Consider the following 21,265-nt stretch of genomic DNA (forward strand, 5'->3'; position numbering starts at 1 on the left):
GTTTGTTTTCACATCTACCTGTAGCTCTTTGTTTTTTAGACTGATGACAACTTGTTTGTAGTTTTATTTCAGCAAGTTTCACTTATACAGTTACAGTTGGAGACCTTTGTTAATTGAATATCCTAGTTACATTACAGCAACCAAATTAAACTACAGTATATCAACTCAGTGAATTAATAAAAATGGCCTGTTTAAAGGCTTTTTCAAACTAAAAAATGATCTTGTGAAATTGAAACCTGTTGACCTGCACAACTCAAAGAATCAAGTATTATTTCTTGGCAGAAATGCTTTTAAACACTTGCTGTACATTCAGCTGACATAAAAAGCTTGTTTTCAAATATGTAGAATACTTGTGAATTTATCAGTAGTAGTTTTATTATTTTAGTTAATTTTCTGCAGGCACCTTTTTTGTCCGTCAAATGTATTTAAAATAAACTAAAATTAAAGAGAGAATGTTATTTCACTGTTGAACCTTGTCATAATTTTATTTGTTTATATATTTTTTTTAATTGAAAAAAAAAAAAATGTTTATGGTCTTAGTCTTGACTCCCGGAAGTCTTGGACTTGTCTTGGTCTCGGTCAAGTCTTGGACTCAGATAGTGTGGTCTTGAACACAACACTAGGTACCTGTTTGCACCTTTACAGGCTGATGAGACATCCTGCCATGCATCAGATGAAAAGTCTGTTCTGGATGATGCCTCTGCATCCAAGTCATCAGATAGTTACACAATGATTTTGGCCACTGCAGAAGCTGATAGTCTCCCTCCTATAAGTGACTTGGTGTCTGTTCCCACTCATTTAAATGATGACGTTCTGGATCAGTCTTCAGATGTCGTTACAGGCTGTTTGGGTTCTTTGAAGAAAAGGATTCAAAGACATTTCCAAAGAATCAAAACTTTTCAATATTCAATAGTTAGTTTTAAATCAATCACTTGGACTTTCACAATCATGTTTAAACAAATAAACATGTAAAAATGTCTTCATTTGTTCTTGTTCTATGTTCTTTCATCTCATTTTATATAATAATTGACTTAAACTGGTGGTGATCAAAGAACAGGTAGTTTAATACAATATTGTTTTATTTGATGTTTAAACATTTTTACTTGCATATATATTATTTAAGGTAATATTGTGTTAAATTTGGCCCTGAAAATAAAAGGGTATTGTATTTTTGACAAAGTGTATGCGGTTTCATTTTTTTTTTAAAGTTTAAGCACCGGAATCGTTTAAAAAATACAGAGTAACCACCTGTATCGAATAAAACCCAACCGATACCCAACCCTAGTAATAACTGCCTGTGTGGCATTTTGCGTCAACAAATTTAGCCTAGAATTGTATTTCTGGTAAGCCTTTATTGAGTTAAAGATGGAGATTCATATCGTATATCGCCATACGATATCGATATTAATTTTAGTCCATATCGCCCAGCCCTGGCATGGTGCATATTTTAGGTGTTTCACATTAAAAGAAAATAGTCAAATGGACAAAAACTTTTGAAAAAAGTTTTCACCTCTCTTTTTATCAACCACTTTAATGTTGATATTTGTGCAAAATGGGCAATAAACAGATGTTACCGTCGGGAAGGTTACTTATTGGAGATGAGTTGTTAAAAAATAAAGACAACTAGCGTAAATGTATCCTGAGCATGATGACAGTAAATGTGCGGTGATGCTACCTGATACATGAAGCTTTATCACATTACCACAAAATCTCAGCTTTATTCAAAGATGCTGGAGGTGATTTATTGAACAAACAATAGCGTGATCTTTTTGAAAAGAGCAAATCTGAAAAGAAGAAGAAAGCCTGACATAAAACAAAGCATCTTCTGCCTTCCACCTCAGCACAAGTGTCCGATATCATTCTTGGTGCATCCCTGCGTGCAGCAGATTCCTGCCACTCCGAGGGAAAAGCTCCTCTTCTTCAGGGCGGGCCAGTCGGACGCGCCTTTGGATTCTTCCTCTTCTGGCAAAACTGGGATTGTCTGGGACTCCATCGGGGTGGGTATGAACACGTGCTGCTGCGTGTCACCTGTGGCACCGAATAGAGCCAGTAGATCTGCCAGGGAGGAGGAGGAGGAAGAGGAGGCTGCTGCGTTTAAAGGAGGCAGGTCATCTGGGAGCTGCTCACTACGCTGCCATATGTGTCGAGCGCTTTCTGCAGTGAAGGAGCTCCAGTGATGAGGCTCTGAAGAGAGAAAAAAAAACAATCAGGTGCATAAATGTAGCTGAAAACTTCATTCAGACTAAAGAAGCATCATATTAGGTTATTTAAGATGAAGCAACTATTAAAGATGGTTTAAAGTTTTTTGGCATTTTAAGTTTGATCCAATCAGCAGTATAAACTCACCTAAGCCCCCGTCTAAGGATCGTCTCCACCGAGAGCCCCCACAGGTGAAAATGACGGCCCTGATGAACTCTCGCCCGCACAGTTTGACTCCGTAGTCTCTGGGTAAAACCAGGCTGCTCATCAGATCTGCCTTTAAGCAGCTGCACATGCTTCCCGCACACACTACGGCCACGGCCAGCGTCACCCTCCACAGCATCGTCACCTGTCCTCAAACTAACCGTGAAGCAGTTGTGTCGAATGTTGACCGATCAGCGCACGCACACACAGACCCTTCTAAACACTTCTAACTGGGATCAAAGATACTTGTTTGTCTCTATTCCTGCACTTGTGTCTTAGCTTTTATAGTCCAGGGCAGGAGTTCAGGCTGCAGCCTGCGTAATCATCCCCCCCAACCCCCCTCACACTGCTTCATTTCCGCCCTCTCTCTCTCTCATACACACACACACAAACATGCAGACACACACGCGTCATTTAGACTGATGACAGTGAGCCATTTGAAGTCATTTCTTTACTGTAATATGAGAAAAGTCACCAAATGTGTGGATTACTCACTTCATGTAACCTGCAGGAGAAAATGATTTTTATTGGATTGTTTGGCAAATATGATTATTCATGTATGAATAAAACACAATGAAAAATATGATTTCCTTTTAATATTTTTTTTAACTTCCATTTGGCACAAACAAGATTTAAAAAATAATTTAAAAAATATATACAGAAACATTATTATCAGTTTTTTTGGATGAGCTGAAGCAAAAAACACTTTTTCTTCATTTTAACACTTACGTGCTAATGCGATCCATCACCGTTTCCTTAAGAATCTTACAACACAGGAATAGGGACCTTTCGATATTTTAGGAACTTTGTCTTTTTGAGGGCTGTTGTTCTAAAAGCACTTAACGAGGCCTTAATTATTGAGGAAATATCAATAATCCCTTTGAAATTGACAAAAGTTCATTTATTACCATGTCCCTGTTTCATATTACCTTCTTTTCTTTTTCTTTTAAGCTGTTGGTGTACACAGGATTAATTACCTGAGGTTTCGTAAAAACTTAATGCATCAGTGTGTAAATGTTCCGACACAACACACGACACAAACATCTATAACATCTATCTGACAGTTGGTCAATGATCCAGAGTTAGTGCACACAGTTACATTCATGGGGCAGGGAAGCCGTTTCTTACATTTAAACAAAAAGCAGCCAGAGTGAATGTAATGGTTTGGATATATTCACCACTAAATGATTGGATTATTTCTCTAGGATGGAGGCGAGGCTGATTTTAGCGCGGCGGGCTTTCTCTAGGCTGTCAAAGGTTGGAATCCCAGCAGGCATCTCCAGGCGGTCGCGCTCAGACGACAGGATGCTCTCAGCCTCCCCTGCAACAAAAAACTGTGGTAACCTCCCAACTACTGCCCGAGCAGGTCAAATGTTTTATCATTAACAGGCAGTTTTAACAAAGCTTTGAGAAACTTTACTATTAAATGAGTCTTAGATTTAAAGCTGTTTTTTTTTTTTTTTTTAAATCAGATAAATCCAAAGCGTAAGCCTCATTGATCAATGAAACGAAGGAAATTTTCATGAAAAAAATGTAAAAGGTTCATTTTCAATAATAATTCCAGTAAGTTAATTTTGTTTTCTTTTTTAAACAATGTTAAGTTTTTATTATTCAGACTTTTTTCAGGAAATCTACTTTGATCTCCTGGAGATCAAAGTTAATGTCTTTGATGTCCTAGAGATCAAAGTAAATTTAAAAAAAGTTATCTGAATAAATGAAAATCTTAACATATTTCATTTTCATTTGTTTTTCCTTCATTCTTATTGTGACTTCTTGTGTTTTTTCGCCAGACGAGGACGACAGTGAATTCGCTTGAAAAATTCTTTGTTCCTGGTATTACCTGATATCTGATTTGACGTCACTCCACGAGACATTTAATTTCTGCAGGATTCACATCTTTCCATAAAAACCCCAAAATTAACATTCGCCATTATTTTGCCGCAACTTTCAGTGCGTGAAAACACCAGAAATTAGGGCCAATCTCAATAAATCACAGGAAGAATTAAATAAAAACACTTTGATGCATCCGTCTACGGGACTCCACATCCTACAATGCAATGCGTGAAACTTTTCCCAATAATATCAACAAACTAAGTTTCTACAATAAAGATCCAAACAAACTTTCCAGCGGAATTTCAACCTTTTGCATCTTTTTTTCGAGCAAACTATCTTAAATGTATTGATCTCTGAGGCCTACGCTACATGTTTTTATCTGATCAAATTTTTTGTCTTCGGCAGCTTTAAAATCACCACAGCCCAAACAATTTTAGGGTAGTTTTATTTATTTCATTTTTAAAATGTATTTATTTTGGACACATTAAAAAATCAACATTAAATCTGCAAGGAGGGAACATAGCCCAAAGGGCAAACAATTTAAAGGGGCGGTATTATGCTATTTTTCACCCATCTCCATTTGTTCTAAGAACCCCAACAACATAGTATTTGATGTTTATTTTCCCAAACCCACCTGTTTTCCAGAGTTTTAGCCTCTGAAAAGTCACTTTCTGAGCAGTTCTAAAAACGGGCTGTTTTGGGGCCTACTTTTGCATATTCATGAGTGGGTGTGTAAGTAGACGTAAACTTCAGTGATCACCAAACCGATTTTCTTTTTGCTATCCACATACTGATAGTTTTCAGCCAAAGACTGCACATTACAATAAAACACATGGCTATTTAAGCGGCTATAGTGATTGTGAGTTCATCTCAGCACTGCTTCAGGCTGTGTGTTCATCACAGCAGCAGCAGCGGAGTAATTCAGCTGCTTCAAACATTCACCGGAGTGTTAAGCTGCTAAGTCACTTTCTTCTCCTCCTCATCTCTATTAACCACAGAAATAGTGCATTTAAGGTGATAATCATTTGTTTTGTCTAACCGCTGCATTGCATTGGGTCACAAACATGCAAATCATGTCAAAGGCAATACGAGGCGATATAACGGATACTAAAAATGGAACTGCTCCCTGGTGCTACATCGTCGCTGCCCACTGCTCCTCAGGGAGAAGTTAAATGCAGAGAACACATTTTGTGTATGTAGCTTTACATACAGTGGGGAAAAAAAGTATTTAGTCAGTCACCAATTGTGCAAGTACTCCCACTTAAAAAGATGAGAGAGGCCAGTCATTTTCATCATAGCTGTACCTCAACTATGAGAGACAAAATCAGGAAATAAAATCCAGAAAATCACATTGTAGGATTTTTAATGAAATAATTGGTAAATCCCTCGGTAAAATAAGTATTTGGTCACCTACAAACAAGCAAGATTTCTGGCTCTCACAGACCTGTAACTTCTTCTTTAAGAGGTTCCTCTGTCCTCCACTCGTTACCTATATTAATGGCACCTGTTTGAACTCGTTATCTGTATAAAAGACACCTGTCCACAACCTCAGTCACACTCGAAACTCCACTATGGCCAAGACCAAAGAGCTGTCAAAAGACACCAGAAACAAAATTGTAGACCTGCACCAGGCTGGAAAGACTGAATCTGCAATAGGTAAGCAGCTTGGTGTGAAGAAATCAACTGTGGGATCAATTATTAAAAAATGGAAGCCATATAAGACCACTCCTAATCTCCCTCGATCTGGGGCTCCACGCAAGATCTCACCCCATGGGGTCAAAATGATCAGAAGAACGGTGAGCAAAAATCCCAGAACCACACGGAGGGACTTAGTGAATGACCTGCAGAGAGCTGGGACCAAAGTAACAAAGACTACCATCAGTAACACACTACGCCGCCAGGGAATCAAATCCTGCAGTGCCAGACGTGTCCCCCAGCTTAAGCCAGTACATGTCTGGATCCATCTGAAGTTTGCTAGAGAGCATTTGGATGATCCAGAAGAGGATTGGACGAATGTCATATGGTCAGATGAAACCAAAATAGAACTTTTTGGTAAAAACTCAACTCGTCGTGTTCGGAGAAGAAAGAACACCATACCTACTGTAAAGCATGGGGGTGGTAACATCATGCTTTGGAGCTGTGTCTTCCTGGGCAACGAAGGAGTGGCTTCGTAAGAACCATTTCAAGGTCCTGGAGTGGCCCAGCCAGTCTCCAGATCTCATCCCCATAGAAAATCTTTGAAGGGAGTTGAAGGTCCGTGTTGCCCAGCGACAGCCCCAAAACATCACTGCTCTAGAGGAGTTCAGCATGGAGGAATGGGCCAAAATACAAGCAACAGTGTGTGAAAACCTTGTAAAGACTTACAGAAAAAGTTTGACTTCTGTCACTGCCAAAAAAGGGAACATTACAAAGTATTGCTATTGACCAAATACTTATTTTATGTCATAATTTGTAAATAAATTCATTAAAAATCCTAGAATGGGATTTTCTGGATTTTTTTCCCCATTTTGTCTCTCATAGTTGAGGTATTCCTGTGATAAAAATTACAGGCCTCATCTTTTTAAGTGGGAGATCTTGCACAATTGGTGGCTGACTGAATACTTTTTTGCCCCACTGTATATGACAATCAAGTATAATGTATATTCTATATTAAACAACAATGTTTGTTTTAACTGTGGGCTAGTTTGAGAGGGAGGAGCTCACATTCTTATAGGGTAGGAGGAGCCAGGATTGCCAGGAGGAGGAGTTTACGCTTGGTGATGTCAAGTAGCGGGGAAAATCCAACACGCCCGTTTGGAGCTGACTTTTTACAAAATGTGGTATAGCAAGGGAGGGAGGAAACTTTGGCCCTCTGAATCAGGCTAAAGGAATGTATATCACTGAATCAATGGATAAGATGTTTTTTTTAACTGCCTTTTAAAGATTATTATTGTATTTGTATCAGAGCCACCTTTGTTGTTTTTGTGTAGGTAGTAGATCCAGCTGATCAAATATTTTCACTCACATCCAAAGTTAACTCTGATTTGTTTGAATGGTGAAAAAATATGAATGAGCATGTCAGGTGGGACTCCCAGACTACATTGTAGTGTTCTAATTCTGATTAAAGAAGCTCTCTAACAAGAGTCAGGTTGTGTTAGTCACTTGTTACAGTAACAGCTTTTCTCTCCCCTCTAAAGATGTGACTTCCGGTCCTTTTTACACATCGTGGTGGAAAAAAACAAGGATATTTGGGAGCCTCCTTCAGAGCTCAATTAAAAACACTAAGAGGCAGACTACATTAGGGACAATAAACCCTTTCCTTTAAGGTGGATGATGTGCCGTTGTACCTCGCATCCGATGAATAAGTGTCCCATAGGCGCTGTCCAACTGGTATGTGAAAATGAAGCCCAGAGGAATGATGGGAGTGAAGAGGGCTGGCTTCTTCTTTTTAATGGCACTGAGGACAAACGTCAATAAAAATAACATTTATTCACATGTCAGGCAGTCACATACACGGGAAAATGTCACATGGCAGCAGTAAAGGCCACAGGCCAAAGAATAGGAGCAGTGATTGAACAGTGAAGCTGTGAAGACTCGCTTCAGTGATGACTTCACACTTTGTAGCCGTCACTATCCTGCCAGCACAGGTTTTTCTCTCACTATGCTTCATTACTGCCAGTGTCAACGTGTGCATGTGTGTTCAATCACAAAATTATGATTCCAGAGACTTGCATTTTTTTCCAGTTATTAAATTATAAATTATTTTTTATCCTCAGAAAGTCAATTACAATTATGTTCTCAATTACTAAAGTTCAATTACAGTTAATCACAATTACAGAGCCTGAGATAAATAACCTAATAAAAGTTGAAGCAGAACTCAGTAACTTGTGCTTAGCGCTCCCCCTAAAGGTCCCTTTGGTTAGGTCACTGTCGTAAACACTACACATCCCCCGCCGCCTGCCCCACCCCACAGCTACATGCGCACCTTTGCTCTCCCAAGACGGTAGCAACCGATCACTGAAAAATCGTAATATAACAGTGACACTAAGGGTGCTTTCACACATATAGTCCCATGTGACCATGTGAACAGTGTGAGGAAGAGAGACAAGTACAATAAATTAATGATGTGGGAGTAATACAGAAGGGAGTGCTGACAAAGAGGCTCTGAAGATGGATGGATGGATGGATATTTGTGTGTGTGCTGCCTGATGGAGCGCTAGGTTGCGAGTGTGTGTGGGTTCCTGTTGCTGCGACAACAGTGTGTTTGTGTTGGGCTGCTGTAAAGACAGCAGGGGTGATGAAAGACCCCCCAATCACCCCATAAACACTTGTATTACCCTCACAGGGTGTGTTAAATTACAATTGACAATTTTTGTTGAATTCTCATGGCAATTACAAATACAAAGTCAATTATCTGAACTCAATTACAATTACGACAGCAACAGATTTTTTAAATTACAATTTTAATTACGCCATAATTGTAGTTCGTTATCAATTACACGATTAGAATTATAATTGACCCCAACCCTGGAGTGTGTGTGTCATTAAAGACAGTGTAAAAACAAAACTCACCCCACAGTGAGTCCGAAGGTGGCCACGGTGAAGAAAGCCCCATAGTATTTGAGGAACTCTCTGGACCAGGCGATCTGCATGGCCATCTGTCGCTCTCTCATCTGGTTCTGCATCTGGATCTGACGCTCCAGCTGCAAATCATCACAGGCTCATGAACCTCACTTTACATCCATTATTTATCACATTAATTCCACACACACAACGTGTTCAAACCAGCACAACTATTTATAATGAAATAACAAGTGATTGTATCTAAGTGTAATTAGAAAACTGTCATTGGGTTGTTAAACAGTTAAAATCCATATCCCAACTCTTAAACTGGAGGTACAGTATATTGGGAATTTAAAAAGAAATCTACTTTGTATAATGAAATTGCCAAATGAGTGGAACATATTTGAACACTTATGTGCACTTATGCACACACGTGCTTAGCATAAGAATCTCATCCTGCATGACTGAGTGACATTCACTTTATTCAATGAATGTGAACATGTCAGTGAGAAGCTGTTATTTTCATTTGACATCACAATGACGCCGAGGCAAAAGCTTACGCAAACGGACCAATCAGAAGGCTGCGTGACAGAAATTACAGCGTTTGAGATTTATAAATGTGGTTGTCATAACTGCAGAAACTGGTTCCGCAGTTTTCATGTGTGCTCGTTCATTATTTAGATTAAACACTAATGATTCATTTACCATGTCTGCACATGTCGTTGTGACAGCTATGCATGTTTTTTTTTTCTTTTTTTAAAAAACATTTAATTTCAAAATGTTTTTAAAAAAACAAAAACATTTACATGACAGCAGTATTGACCATATTGTCAGTATCAACAAAAATAATGACACAGTAAAATAATAATAATGAATAAATAAATATTAATAAATATTTCTAAATAATTTAAAAAAAATAAAGAATAGAAAATAATAAAGATTTTTCTGTCAAAAAAAATAATTATTGCCTTTATTAAATCGCATTTTTGTGACCATCGCCAATTCTCTTACAAATTGACATATTTTCGCAAAGCATATTTTCATGTTTGTCACCATCTCTCCTATGACTGTCTTGTAAGAGACCTTTATCACCTGAAATCTATTAAAAATGCTGTATTTAAAAGGAAAATACAACTTTTTTTTTAAAGGAATACTTCCAAAAAATAACCTAAAATAACTAAAAAAACACAACATGACAACAAAGTTAATGACTAAAAATACACAGTGATAGACGATAGAAAAATATACATTACAGACACACAAAAGAACGTAAAAACAATAAACGTCAGGTGTGAGGGGAGAGAAAATAAAATAAAATAAAATCATAAAAACCTTCTATTGTGTCCCGTTTTAAAGCTCAGATCCATCGTTATTCTAAATACTGACATAGATGTTGATAATGTAGCTCTCAGATCAGACAATCACATTTTTGTGGCACTTGCTCTGATAACAGCAGCCTATCTATGGCCTAGAACCTAAAAAATTGAATAGGCACTTATTTTTTTTTACATTTGCATTTAACACAGATCATGCTTTGCTCTCCTGTGGCGACTGGTGGGAACCATGTAATAAATATCAAGTGGAGTAACCAGCAGACTATAGAATGGGAACTGTGGGGACGTTAGTGGATGAAAAAGAAAGAAACTAAAATCATGTAAACAAGTTGGAAGTGTCAAGCTGTACTCATTGTTCTGAAACGTCACGTCAAGATAGAAGTCCATTAAAAACCACTTCCATTAACAAAACACAATTAAAATAAAACCTTAATCTAGTGAAATGCTTGAGTGGACTTTTAGGCTGATTGTGAAGCACGTGGTTAACTGCTGTGAACAGAAGAGGCCCATTTTCTCTAACTTTGTTAGTGAATTGCACAAAACATACAAGGTGCTTCATAGTGTAGAGGTGTAAGATTAACAATATGGAAACAACGCAAATACTCAAGATATGAAAACAGGTATTATGAGGTAAATTAAAGCTATTACACAATATCGGAGTCATTTTCTAGGTACTACTACACACAATGAATGGAAGTGAAAATTAAGGCTCACCAGCAGAAATAGCATTACATATGATTGTTTTTGATAATAAAATAAAAGGAATATCACGTTGCTTTCAGAAGAAAACAACTGAGAATCAGGTTTTTGTTCACAGTAAATCAGCATAAAATCACACATCGCAGCAGCTTTGGGCTAAAAAAAAAAAAAAAAATGCACCCGTTATATTTTATTCAAGTTGCAAAGTTTTCTTGACCACAGGGTGAATTTCATATCCCACGGATTCACAGGATGAATAATAATGTGAAAGTATGTGGAAATAAACCCAAACTCGTCAGTAATCAACAGCTTTTTGGCTTGAACTCTGGCATCCACTGAGTTCATTTGGTGAGAAGTACTAAACTCAGAAGAACATAATTAAAATTAAAATTAATATGAAAAAGTAGATACATTTTGTACTTGAGTTATGAGACTAAAATAACACTATTTTTTCCAGAAATAAAAAAGAAGTGTAATGAACACAAACCAAGCCATTTATCATTAAGAATCGTTTTCAAATACAATTAAATTAAAAATGTTTTCGAGCAGCGGTCAAATTATTTTAAAGCTGAAAGCAGGGCTGTGGTCAATTATAATTGTAATGGTGTAATTTATAATTCATTACAATCATGGCGTAATTACAATTGTAAGTTAAAAAACATGTTTCTGTCGTAATCGTAATTAAATTCAAGTTGAGTTGAGATCATTGACTTTATAATTGTCATGAACATTTTATGAAGATTAATTGTCAATTGTAATTTAACACAAAACTGGGGAACCATGTTACAGTTCTACACATACAGTATGTAGTTAATTATTAAAATGTGTTTCATATCGAGCTTTCCTACATTTTACCATTAAAAAATAAATAAATCGAGGGGTATACTGACACAAAAAAGGCTCAGATGCCCACACCACAAATATTAAAACCTATATTTTCATTGATTAGGAAGCCTAACAATGCAACCAATAGATAGAAAATACATTTTATGATATATATTTGTTATTAGTGTATTTTACAGCTGATTTAGGACCAGTTATCATAACAGATGCTAACAGAAAGCTAGCAAGAGGAAAGTTAACTTTTATTAGGTTATTTATTTCAGGCTTGGTAATTGGGATTAATTGTAACTGAAATTTAGTAATTCAGAACGTAACTGGAAAAAAAAATAATCACAATTTAATTGCAATTGGAAAAAATGCTGGTCGAATTGTAATTGAAAATGTAATTATAAATGAAAAATGTACTTGACCCCAACCCTGACTGAAAGCCAAGGTTACTGAATAAATCTATTATGTTTTTGGACATGTAAAACTGAATTCAAAGCTGGTACAGTAAACATTTAATACACTTAATTTAATTTTCCAGTAAGCAGGTTAAATTCAATTGATTTAAAATGGAAAGTATCAAATAGAAACACAATCTTAACCCTTGCTTTAGCGTTTTCAAGTAAAGTCCAAGATTGAAAATGGCTGCAGGGTTAATGCTAGCAGAACGTCACATCTTTGGAGATATTCCTAGTCACGGCTGAGAGGATTTAGAGACAAGAACCAACAGGGGAAAAAAAGGTTGACGACGTCTGTGTGGAAAGTCACAGGAATAAAGTAACAACAAAATAGTGGAAGGAAGGAAATGAGGCGTGGTAAATAAATACCTGTGAAGAACAAACCAACCAACGAACACACTGACATTTATAAAAGGCTACAGACACAGACAGACACGGTGGGGAAGGAGAAGAAAAGCAGTGTCAAAGTCTACAAGGTACAAGTTAAATATCAGATAATTCACTTCCATCAAAGAACAAAATCCCATAATGCAATTTAAAAGTCATCCTTTTTGGAAAGCGATACTGTACATTGAACAGCGATAAGGGTTATGACCACTAGGAAAATAGAAATTAAAAAAAAGATTATGACCACTATGGTTCAAGAGATTGATTTAATATAGCTTTAGTGCAGAGATTCCCAACCTTTTGTGGGTCGTGACTAGGGCTGAATGATTTTGGAAAATTATCAAATTAACTGTGATTTTTTCTCAATATTGCGATTTAATATACGATTATTTTTTTCAAGGGCCTCTTGTCATATATAATGTGCAGACAAAAAAAATAAAATAAAATTGCAGCCTTTGCGATTAGATTATTATTATGATATTGCGATATCGCAAATGCAATTAATCGTTCAGCCTTAGTCGTGACCCCATTTTGATATCACACATTTCTGTTGACTCCAGAGAGATTTATTTTGTAGAATTTTTTTTTTTTTTTTTCAATCATGTTTATTGTGTGTTTGAAATACAGAGTGGACAGGGTTAGTGCACAACAGGGTTGGGGTCAATTAACATTTTTTAGTTACAATTAAGTTTTCAATTACCCATGTTCAATTACGATTACAGCGACCGGCATTTTTTCCATTTACAATTAAATTACAATTTTTTTTCAAATCCTCAGAAAGTCAATTTCAATTACATTCTCAATTACTAAAGTTCAATTACAATTCATGGACTTGATTTATATAGTGCTAGCTTTCTGTTAGCATCTCTTATAATAATAATAATACACTAATAACAAATATCTATCATGTAATTTATTTCTATTGGTTACTTTGTTAAGCTTCCTAATCAATGAAAATATAGGTTTTAATATTTTTGGTGTGGGAATCTGAGCCAATTTATTTATTTTTAAATAGTAAAAGGTGGGAAAACTTGATATGAAACATCTTAATAATCAGGTGTAGAACTGTACATAGAACTGTAACATGGTTCCCCAGTTTAGCATTAAATTATAATGGACAATTTTTATATAATTTTCACGGCAATTACAATTACAAAGTCACTTATCTAAACTCAATTACATTTTCATTATGATTACACCAGCAACAGATTTTTTTAAGGGCCCATGTTCCATGTACGCTAAATAAACTTTTCTGTGCTTTAAACATCATAAAAGTGCTATATGGGCTTCATACACATGACCAAAGGGTTTTTTTCATTGATTCCCTCAATCATTAGAGGGTGATTTGCTCCTTTCTTACTGCAGGGTGAGCCCAAACACCTCACTCCAATTTGATGACACGTTCCCACTTTCATGACAAATTTGACGCGGCACTGAGCTGGAGAAGCCACGCCTCCAGGAAGCTCTCTGCCGTGATTGACATGTAAACAGACACTCCCACGAAGGTGAGCATTTCAGCGTCATTTGTGCAGTGCTATGTATGTATTTTCTACAGTCTATGATTCTTAAGTCCAACTTAAGAATCTTCACAATTGCTATTAGAGTGGTTCCATTCATCTCCTAAACCAGTTTCAGCAGTACATTAGCACATTATGTGGAATGACGACTCAATCTATTTCTAAATAACAGTCAACACCATTTTATTATTGCTCAACAACAACAATTAATTGCCCACCCACCAACTCTGTAAAAAGCAAAAGGTTAAAGAAACAACTATAATACTAATATACAGTTCTATGCTGCAGAATGTCTTTATGTCTTTCTTTAAATGTTGGGGAATCAAAGGAAATATATAGTCTATGATTTCTTTAATCAGCAACAATTCATAATTCTTTTTTTTTTTTTTTAAAGTGTGATTAGGCTACGTTCATTGCAACACGCGATCTATCTAATAATATAGGAACAGCACACAAGCATTTAAGTTAACTGTTGATTTAAGTGGAGTCATTATCAAGGCTATTGTTGGTTCTACATGTGCAGCACTTGAGTATACAGTATGTACGGTAAAAACATAAAACACTCATTTTAACTCATTATGAGGAAGTTGTTGCCCCAGGTATAAGATTGTTTTTATATATTGTGTTAAACATGTAATCTACAAAGAAAATGTGCATGCTTTAAAAACAGAAAAAGCCTGCCGTAGCAGCAGTATACATGTTTTATTTTGTGTGGATCGATGGTACTCTTCAAATAAGAGCTTATACTCAAACAGCATTAGTAGTAGAATAAAAAATAGGCAACCATTACTACTGAGCGAAGGTTGTTATAAATCCTCTACAATAATGTATCAATGTGTGACCAATAATCAGTGAGTCATCTTTACAACTCTGATGAGCACGGGTTTAAAACTCAATTTTAAAAGCCTGTTATAAATCCTCTACAATAATGTATCAATGTGTGACCAATAATCAGTGAGTCATCTTTACAACTCTGATGAGCACGCGTTTAAAACTCAATTTTAAAAGCTTTGCTTTCACAGACAAATATAAGTTGTCTCCCTCAGAGTTTACAGCTGGGAAAGCACAAGGTAATTAGGGAGGGGGACAAACATTTTAGGGTCAAAGCCAGATAATGTCATTGGTATTATGACTGTTGCACAACCCACCTGCTGCTCAGTCGCTCGCAGGCATGGAGAGAACACAAGAAAATTGGCTAGAAGAAGAAAAAAAAAAGCGACTGTTTGGAGGTTAAACCAAAAGTAATGAGTTCAATAAAACCTGGGCTTTCAGATTAGAATAAAAGGCTGATTAAAGCAAACCAAGAAATAAAGACGAGACACCAGAAAAATGCAACACAGAGGAAACGAATAAATCACAGTAGAGGTGACAGTAGGGTCTCATGAACACTGAACCCCAACAATGCTGGCAATCACATTTTTTAAATAAAATCACGAAAATTGTCTTTGTGGGCTATCTATGGCACAAAGCGGCTGTCGACGATCCTGAGCATTATTTCATAACATACAAGACATAGGGTCTCATTTATCAACCGACCATTTCCACACAAGCTTCGGCATTTACCAATTTAGACGTGAGCGTACGCTACGATCAGAGCTCATGTCAGGGTCTGAGCTCGTCTACACAAGTGTGACTTTGTGGATTTGTGGTGCAGCACAGAAAAATCTGACTGAGTCTGAAAAGAATTATTGTGACATTTAAGCCAAAGTAGGCACATTTAGAACAGATCAAAACTGATTAAAATTAAAATTAATAAAACTAAATAAACAAATTTTTCATTTATCTATTTTTATTTCAATCTGGCTTTAGGTCAATCCACTCCACTAAAACTGCTCTTTGGAATGTTTCCAGTGATGTGTTAATGGTTGCTGACTCTGGTCGCTACACAGTTTCGATTCTACTTGACTTAACATCTGCTTTTGACACTGTAGATCACAGTATACTGGTTGATCGACTCAAATCCAAGATGGGGTTTTCGGGTGCTGGTCTCAAGTGGTTCACTTCTTATATAAATGGAAGGACTTTTAGTGTTGCTATTAACTATGTAATGTCCAATGTGTCCAACCTGTCATGTGGAGTAGCCCAGGGCTCTGTTCTGGGGGCTGGTTTGTTTTTATTGTATCTGATGCCTCTTCGTCGGTTGATCCGTGGTTTTAAAAATGCGTCTTATCATTTTTATGCTGATGATATCCAGCTGTACTGATCCTTTAATGACTCAGAGTTTCACTTTTTATCCAAGTTCTTAGATTGTATATCTCCAGATAAATTAAAACAAAACAGAAACTGTTATCATCGCTGCTGATAAAAGAATCCTCTGATTAAAAACACTCTTGGTGATCTGGGCTCATCTGTGAAAACCAGCCTCAGAAACCTTGGGGTTGTGTTTGATCAGTCAATGTCTTTGGAGGGTCACCGCTGTCAACTGACTAAAAACTGTTTTTATCACCTGAGAAATATCTCTAAAGTGAGGTATTTGTTATAAAAATCAGATCTCCAACTGGTCACCCACGTGTTTATATTATCCCACATTGACTATTGTAATTCTGTTTTCACTTGTTTTAATAAGTCGACTCTAAACAGACTCCAGATAGTACAGAACGCTGCTGCCAGACTTTGGACCGGTGCTCCCAGAACATCTCACATTACCCCCATTATTTCTACTCTGCACTGGCTTCCAGTCAAGTTTCGCACCATGTATAAAATCTTAGAGCTTTTTCTTAGACTCTCCGAGCGTTACATATATCTCGGAGTTGTTGAGTCCCTACACTTCAGGGTGCAGCCTTCGGTCTTCAGGCCAGGGTCTCCTAAATTCCCAAAAACTACATTTAAACCCCGAGGAGACCTGGCGTTCTAGCCTGTGGCCCCCAGACTCTGGAATAACCTACACCAGTCTCTCCGGGAGCTCAACTGACTGAAAACTTTTAAGAAACTGTCGAAGACTTCGCTTTTCAGAAAAGCTTTTAGTTACTGTAACTGGATTTTATTTTTCTATTATCCTTTTATGATGCTGCACCCATGATGTAAATGCACCCATGTTTTATTATTCTTTTATGATGTTATACCTGTTGTATTAGTTTATCCACTGCTCTGTACAGCACTTTGTGATTTTATCTGCAAAAAGTGCTTTATAAATAAATTACTTACTATTTGAAAAAGCCCATGTTTTTACTGATGCCACTGTTTTGGTTCTCCTCTCACATTATCAATACCTGCTTCTGCTCTGTCTTGAGGAAGACTAGATGGTATCAAACAGAGATGAACGAGTATGACACTAGAGGGCAAACTAATTGCCACGAACCGGGAGGTTACAGCTAACACTGACCGAACCAAGCAGGCTGAGACCTGCATTGCTAGGACAGAGGCGACGCAGCAGACGGCCGTTGCAGCCCTACAATCAGCTTTAAAGCGAATCACTTTCCTGGAGGCATAAACAGAGGATCTTGAATATTGAGGCACATTCACCAAAGACTGGGATGCAGAGTACCCAATTTTTCATGAAAACTACAAAGTTGGACTCATTGAGGCACATTCACCCGAAGACTGGGAAGCCGAGTACCCCATATTTAATGAAAACAGCAAATGTGGACTCATGGAGGCACATTTGCCTGAGGATTGGGATGCCGTGTACCCTGTTTTAAATAAAATTGTGGCATATTAACCCAAAGATTGCAGTACCGAGTACCCTCTCTCATGCAATTTGCATAATTTAGCTACATTTTTACAATAAACATTTATGACTTACCTGCTTTGTTAATGTTTTCATAGTTTTGACCCCTTTCTCAAACATTTTTTTCTCAGCTTTTTGGGGAAGTACCTGACATTGTAGTGTGCTAAATGTTCTGCAGAGCTGCTAAAAGTCCTGGATAGAAATGAAAAGGGGCTTTGTTTTTATATGTCACTAGGGGTTTGGGCATTGCCCAATACATGTCACACTGAAAAACTAATTCCAAACTCCAACATGGTAGCATGATCTCAGCTTCCTCCTATGGTTACCAGAGGTCCATGTGGCCTTTGTCCCATCTATTCACCTCATGCAATGCTTCAACAATAATGCCACTGATACAATAACAGATCATATATTTAGAATTGGTAAAACATTTGTGATAGAATAAAATCTGACAAAATATTATTGGTTAATGAACAGTAGTGATAATTTTGACTCTGTCCATAATCATTTTCCTACTGAAAAGATCAGCACAGTACAAAAATAATTAAAAGGGTTGATGATGGGTGATCTAAAAAAAAAAAAAAAAAAACTAAACACCAAAATAATAAAGAGCCTCTGCTCTCTACTTGGATGAATTGTTCACAGTCAAACTCAAGCTTTAAAGAAGACCAGCACATCATGCCAAACCTTCTGAGTCCAATTTTTCACAGCAACTGAATCAAGAGTGAAAATCCTCCTTATGTACTCCAGTCCAGCTGACTCACAGCCGTGCTCAACTCTACAGGTGCAGCAGATCTCCCTATTTGGCATGATGAGCGGGACATGGCTGTGCACTTTGTGCCAATCTGTAACAGTATGGTAAATCCCCCAATAGATCCCCTGGAATTATGAAACCTTTTGGCCTAAGTAAAAGCTAACCAACAATTTGATCTTATTTCAAATTTTGTTGGTATTTTCCTGCATGGAAACATCAGAGTGAAAGAACCTTGTCAAAAAAAAAACAAAAAAACAATAATAATAATAATAATAAAAACCCTTGCGATTACAATAGGGTTCCTAGCACCGCTGGTTCTAGGATTCCCTGGCCCCACGGGCTTGGCTCCCTAATAAATCAGCAGTTGACTAATGTTAAATGAAAGATAAATAATCAGTAATTATTTCATAATAATTTCGAATCAGGAAATTGGCTGATTAAACACCCCTAATACTTGATTTCTGAAAAAAATAAAACAAATAACAATGTTTGAATTCCTTTGCTTTGAGGCCGTCATGCTGTTTCACGTGCACTCACCTGCAGCCGTGAATTATGAAGCATGAATTCTTGCTGCTTTTTAAAGTTTGCATCCAATGATTTAGACAGAAGAAAGCCCATGGTGGAGTCCTCACTGCAAACCAGAAGTCACATTATAACCACACTCACACAACAAACTATCAGCTAACGTGTGTGAGTTATAGCTTTATAAATATGATGGAAGTGCAGCCGCTAATGCTCACGTGCTTAAAACTGTCCGAAGTGATGCAGTGTTGATGAGTTTCGTGGGGAAATAGTGTCAACATGCTAATGCTAATAACACGTGTTTAAAGTTTCTCTCGAACAGTTTGGTGTGGAAACCTGAATGACGTATTGTTAAACTATAGTCAGTTGTTTACATACCTAAGTAGGTGAGTCGAAGGGCAGCAGGGGAATAATGTCACTAATGTCCGACTTGAACTCGCCTCAACTCAGAAGTGACGTGTAGCGTAAAGTGCGCCACTATAAAGGAAGTCAACTACTACTTCCGATCCGTTTCAAAATAAATGTCTAAAAAATGCGCCGTCTATTTGGACGCTGGGTGATTCAAAACAGTGAGCTGATGTTATCCAGCCTATTACATCAGAGGCTGAAAGTGTATTGATGAAACATGTTTTAATAAAGACAAAATGTGTAGCTGATGGTGTGTTTTACGTTTTAATTTACTGTTTACAGTGTTTTAATATCTAGCTGATCCTTAACTTACACTATTCAAAAAAATAAAACTTACATCAAGTCCTATAATATAAAAGAACTGAATTTCAGTTTATCAAATTATAGTCATTACATCATTTATTACTCTTCAAATATAACTTTTACTACTTTTACTTTTAGATAATTACACTACTTTAGTCAGAAGCATTTATATATCAAATTGTGTACAAATGTCATCAAAACAACATAATTGTTCCTCAAAAAAAAAAAAAAACCTCCCTAGTTCAGGGATCATAATAAGTTGTTAGCTGCTCGCTTTATCAGGAACATTATGTTCAACTTCATAAAATTATTATTATTTTTTTAATATGAATTAAAAAAAAAAGCTATACATATTTGAGCCTAATCAAAATATTAAAATCAGTCTATAGATTTTGATGTCTATACATTTAAAACAGTTTCATGTAAAAATACCAGCTGTTATATTAGATAACAGCTGGGAAACAACAAACAACAATAAAATACACAAAATGACACCAAAAACACACTCACTGAGAGAAAAATACACAAGATCACAACAAAATACAGAAAAATAACAGAGAAACATACAAAACTTCATAAAAAAAAAAAAAAAAAAACAACCAAAATAAGAGAAACTGAATAATGATAACAAAAAACAAACAACAAATTACACAAAATGACACTAAAAACACACAAAATGAATGGTCAGAAATGATCTTGATTAGAACAAAAACTGATAAAACAAGGGTCAGTCTCTTGGTCCCATTAGGAGAGGGATGACTGTAAATGACAACAACGATAGAAATAAATCTATTCAGGAGGCATTAAATACTGTTTCATTCCACTTATTTACAAAATGAGATTCTTTAAAATGTGTGTTATTATATCACTCATTCATTCCTTCATTATGCTCTATAGCTGTTTTTTCACTGAATTCTGAGCATAATGTGGTACTTGAACACAAGGGGGTACTTGGATTCAAAAGTTAAAAAAAAAGGGGGTACTTGAGCCCCCCCCCAAAAAACACCACTGTTTTAAATGATGCTTTTTCAGTTTAGCTTCAATCTTTTCACTAGATGGCACCATTGCCCTTTACATGCACTGGGATAGAAGCTCTGTCACTGATGTCGGATTAAACCATTCTTCAAATTAGGCTATAAATTATAACCTGTTTAAATCTACATTTCGACCATAAAACACATTTAACACACACACACACACACACACACACACACACACACACACACACACACACACACACACACACACACACACACACACACACACACACACACACACACACAAAAATGTTTTTGCAGGTAAAAGGGAAATGAAAGTTATTGTGAGTCCACACACACACACACACACACACACACACACACACACCTCCTATATTCTCCTGTTTCCCTTCATCAGAACAACTGAGTTTCATCATTTGTAATTAATATTCCAGGAAGTTGGGGAGCATCAGGAAACAATTATTCAATAACGTGTGGATGTAAATGCACACAGCCTCAACACAACACACACATGAATTTGCAAGCACGTCTACAACATCCTCTTTTCCAAGCTCGGGTTACTTTAATGCATTTGATACATACAAAGGGATTGCAACAAATGAATGGCCTCCA

The 21,265-nt window shown here is 36.7% G+C and overlaps 1 protein-coding gene across 3 annotated transcripts; it reads right to left on the reverse strand.

Annotated features, from left to right (window-relative positions):
* Positions 1 to 1,201: 1,201 nt before the first annotated feature.
* LOC114473820 (plasminogen receptor (KT)-like) lies at positions 1,202 to 19,433 on the reverse strand. 3 transcript variants are annotated; one of them, XM_028463642.1, is made up of 5 exons: positions 19,323 to 19,433; positions 18,960 to 19,053; positions 8,788 to 8,918; positions 7,563 to 7,672; positions 1,668 to 2,184 (listed from the first exon to the last, which is right to left on the reverse strand). In XM_028463642.1, the coding sequence occupies exons 2-5, from the start codon at positions 19,038 to 19,040 to the stop codon at positions 1,838 to 1,840; spliced, it is 669 nt and encodes a 222-aa protein (XP_028319443.1). In that variant the 5' UTR covers positions 19,041 to 19,053; positions 19,323 to 19,433; the 3' UTR covers positions 1,668 to 1,837. The 3 variants fall into 3 exon arrangements, with proteins under 3 accessions (XP_028319445.1, XP_028319443.1, XP_028319446.1); XM_028463645.1 differs by lacking the exon at positions 1,668 to 2,184 and adding an exon at positions 2,905 to 3,724; XM_028463644.1 differs by lacking the exons at positions 7,563 to 7,672; positions 8,788 to 8,918; positions 18,960 to 19,053; positions 19,323 to 19,433 and adding an exon at positions 2,347 to 3,591 and having other exon boundaries at positions 1,202 to 2,184.
* Positions 19,434 to 21,265: the final 1,832 nt, after the last annotated feature.

Source organism: Gouania willdenowi, chromosome 12 (assembly GCF_900634775.1).
Source record: "Gouania willdenowi chromosome 12, fGouWil2.1, whole genome shotgun sequence".
Classification (NCBI taxonomy): Eukaryota; Metazoa; Chordata; class Actinopteri; order Blenniiformes; family Gobiesocidae; genus Gouania; species Gouania willdenowi.

Bases quoted from the DNA above. Each gene is read 5' to 3' on its own strand.
- LOC114473820 (XM_028463642.1), bottom strand. From the start codon at position 19,040: ATGGGCTTTCTTCTGTCTAAATCATTGGATGCAAACTTTAAAAAGCAG. The intron at 8,919-18,959 runs GTGAGTGCACGT...GATGATTTGCAG, and splicing joins TTCATAATTCACGGCTGCAG to CTGGAGCGTCAGATCCAGAT. The intron at 7,673-8,787 runs GTGAGTTTTGTT...GTTTGTCCTCAG, and splicing joins ACCTTCGGACTCACTGTGGG to TGCCATTAAAAAGAAGAAGC.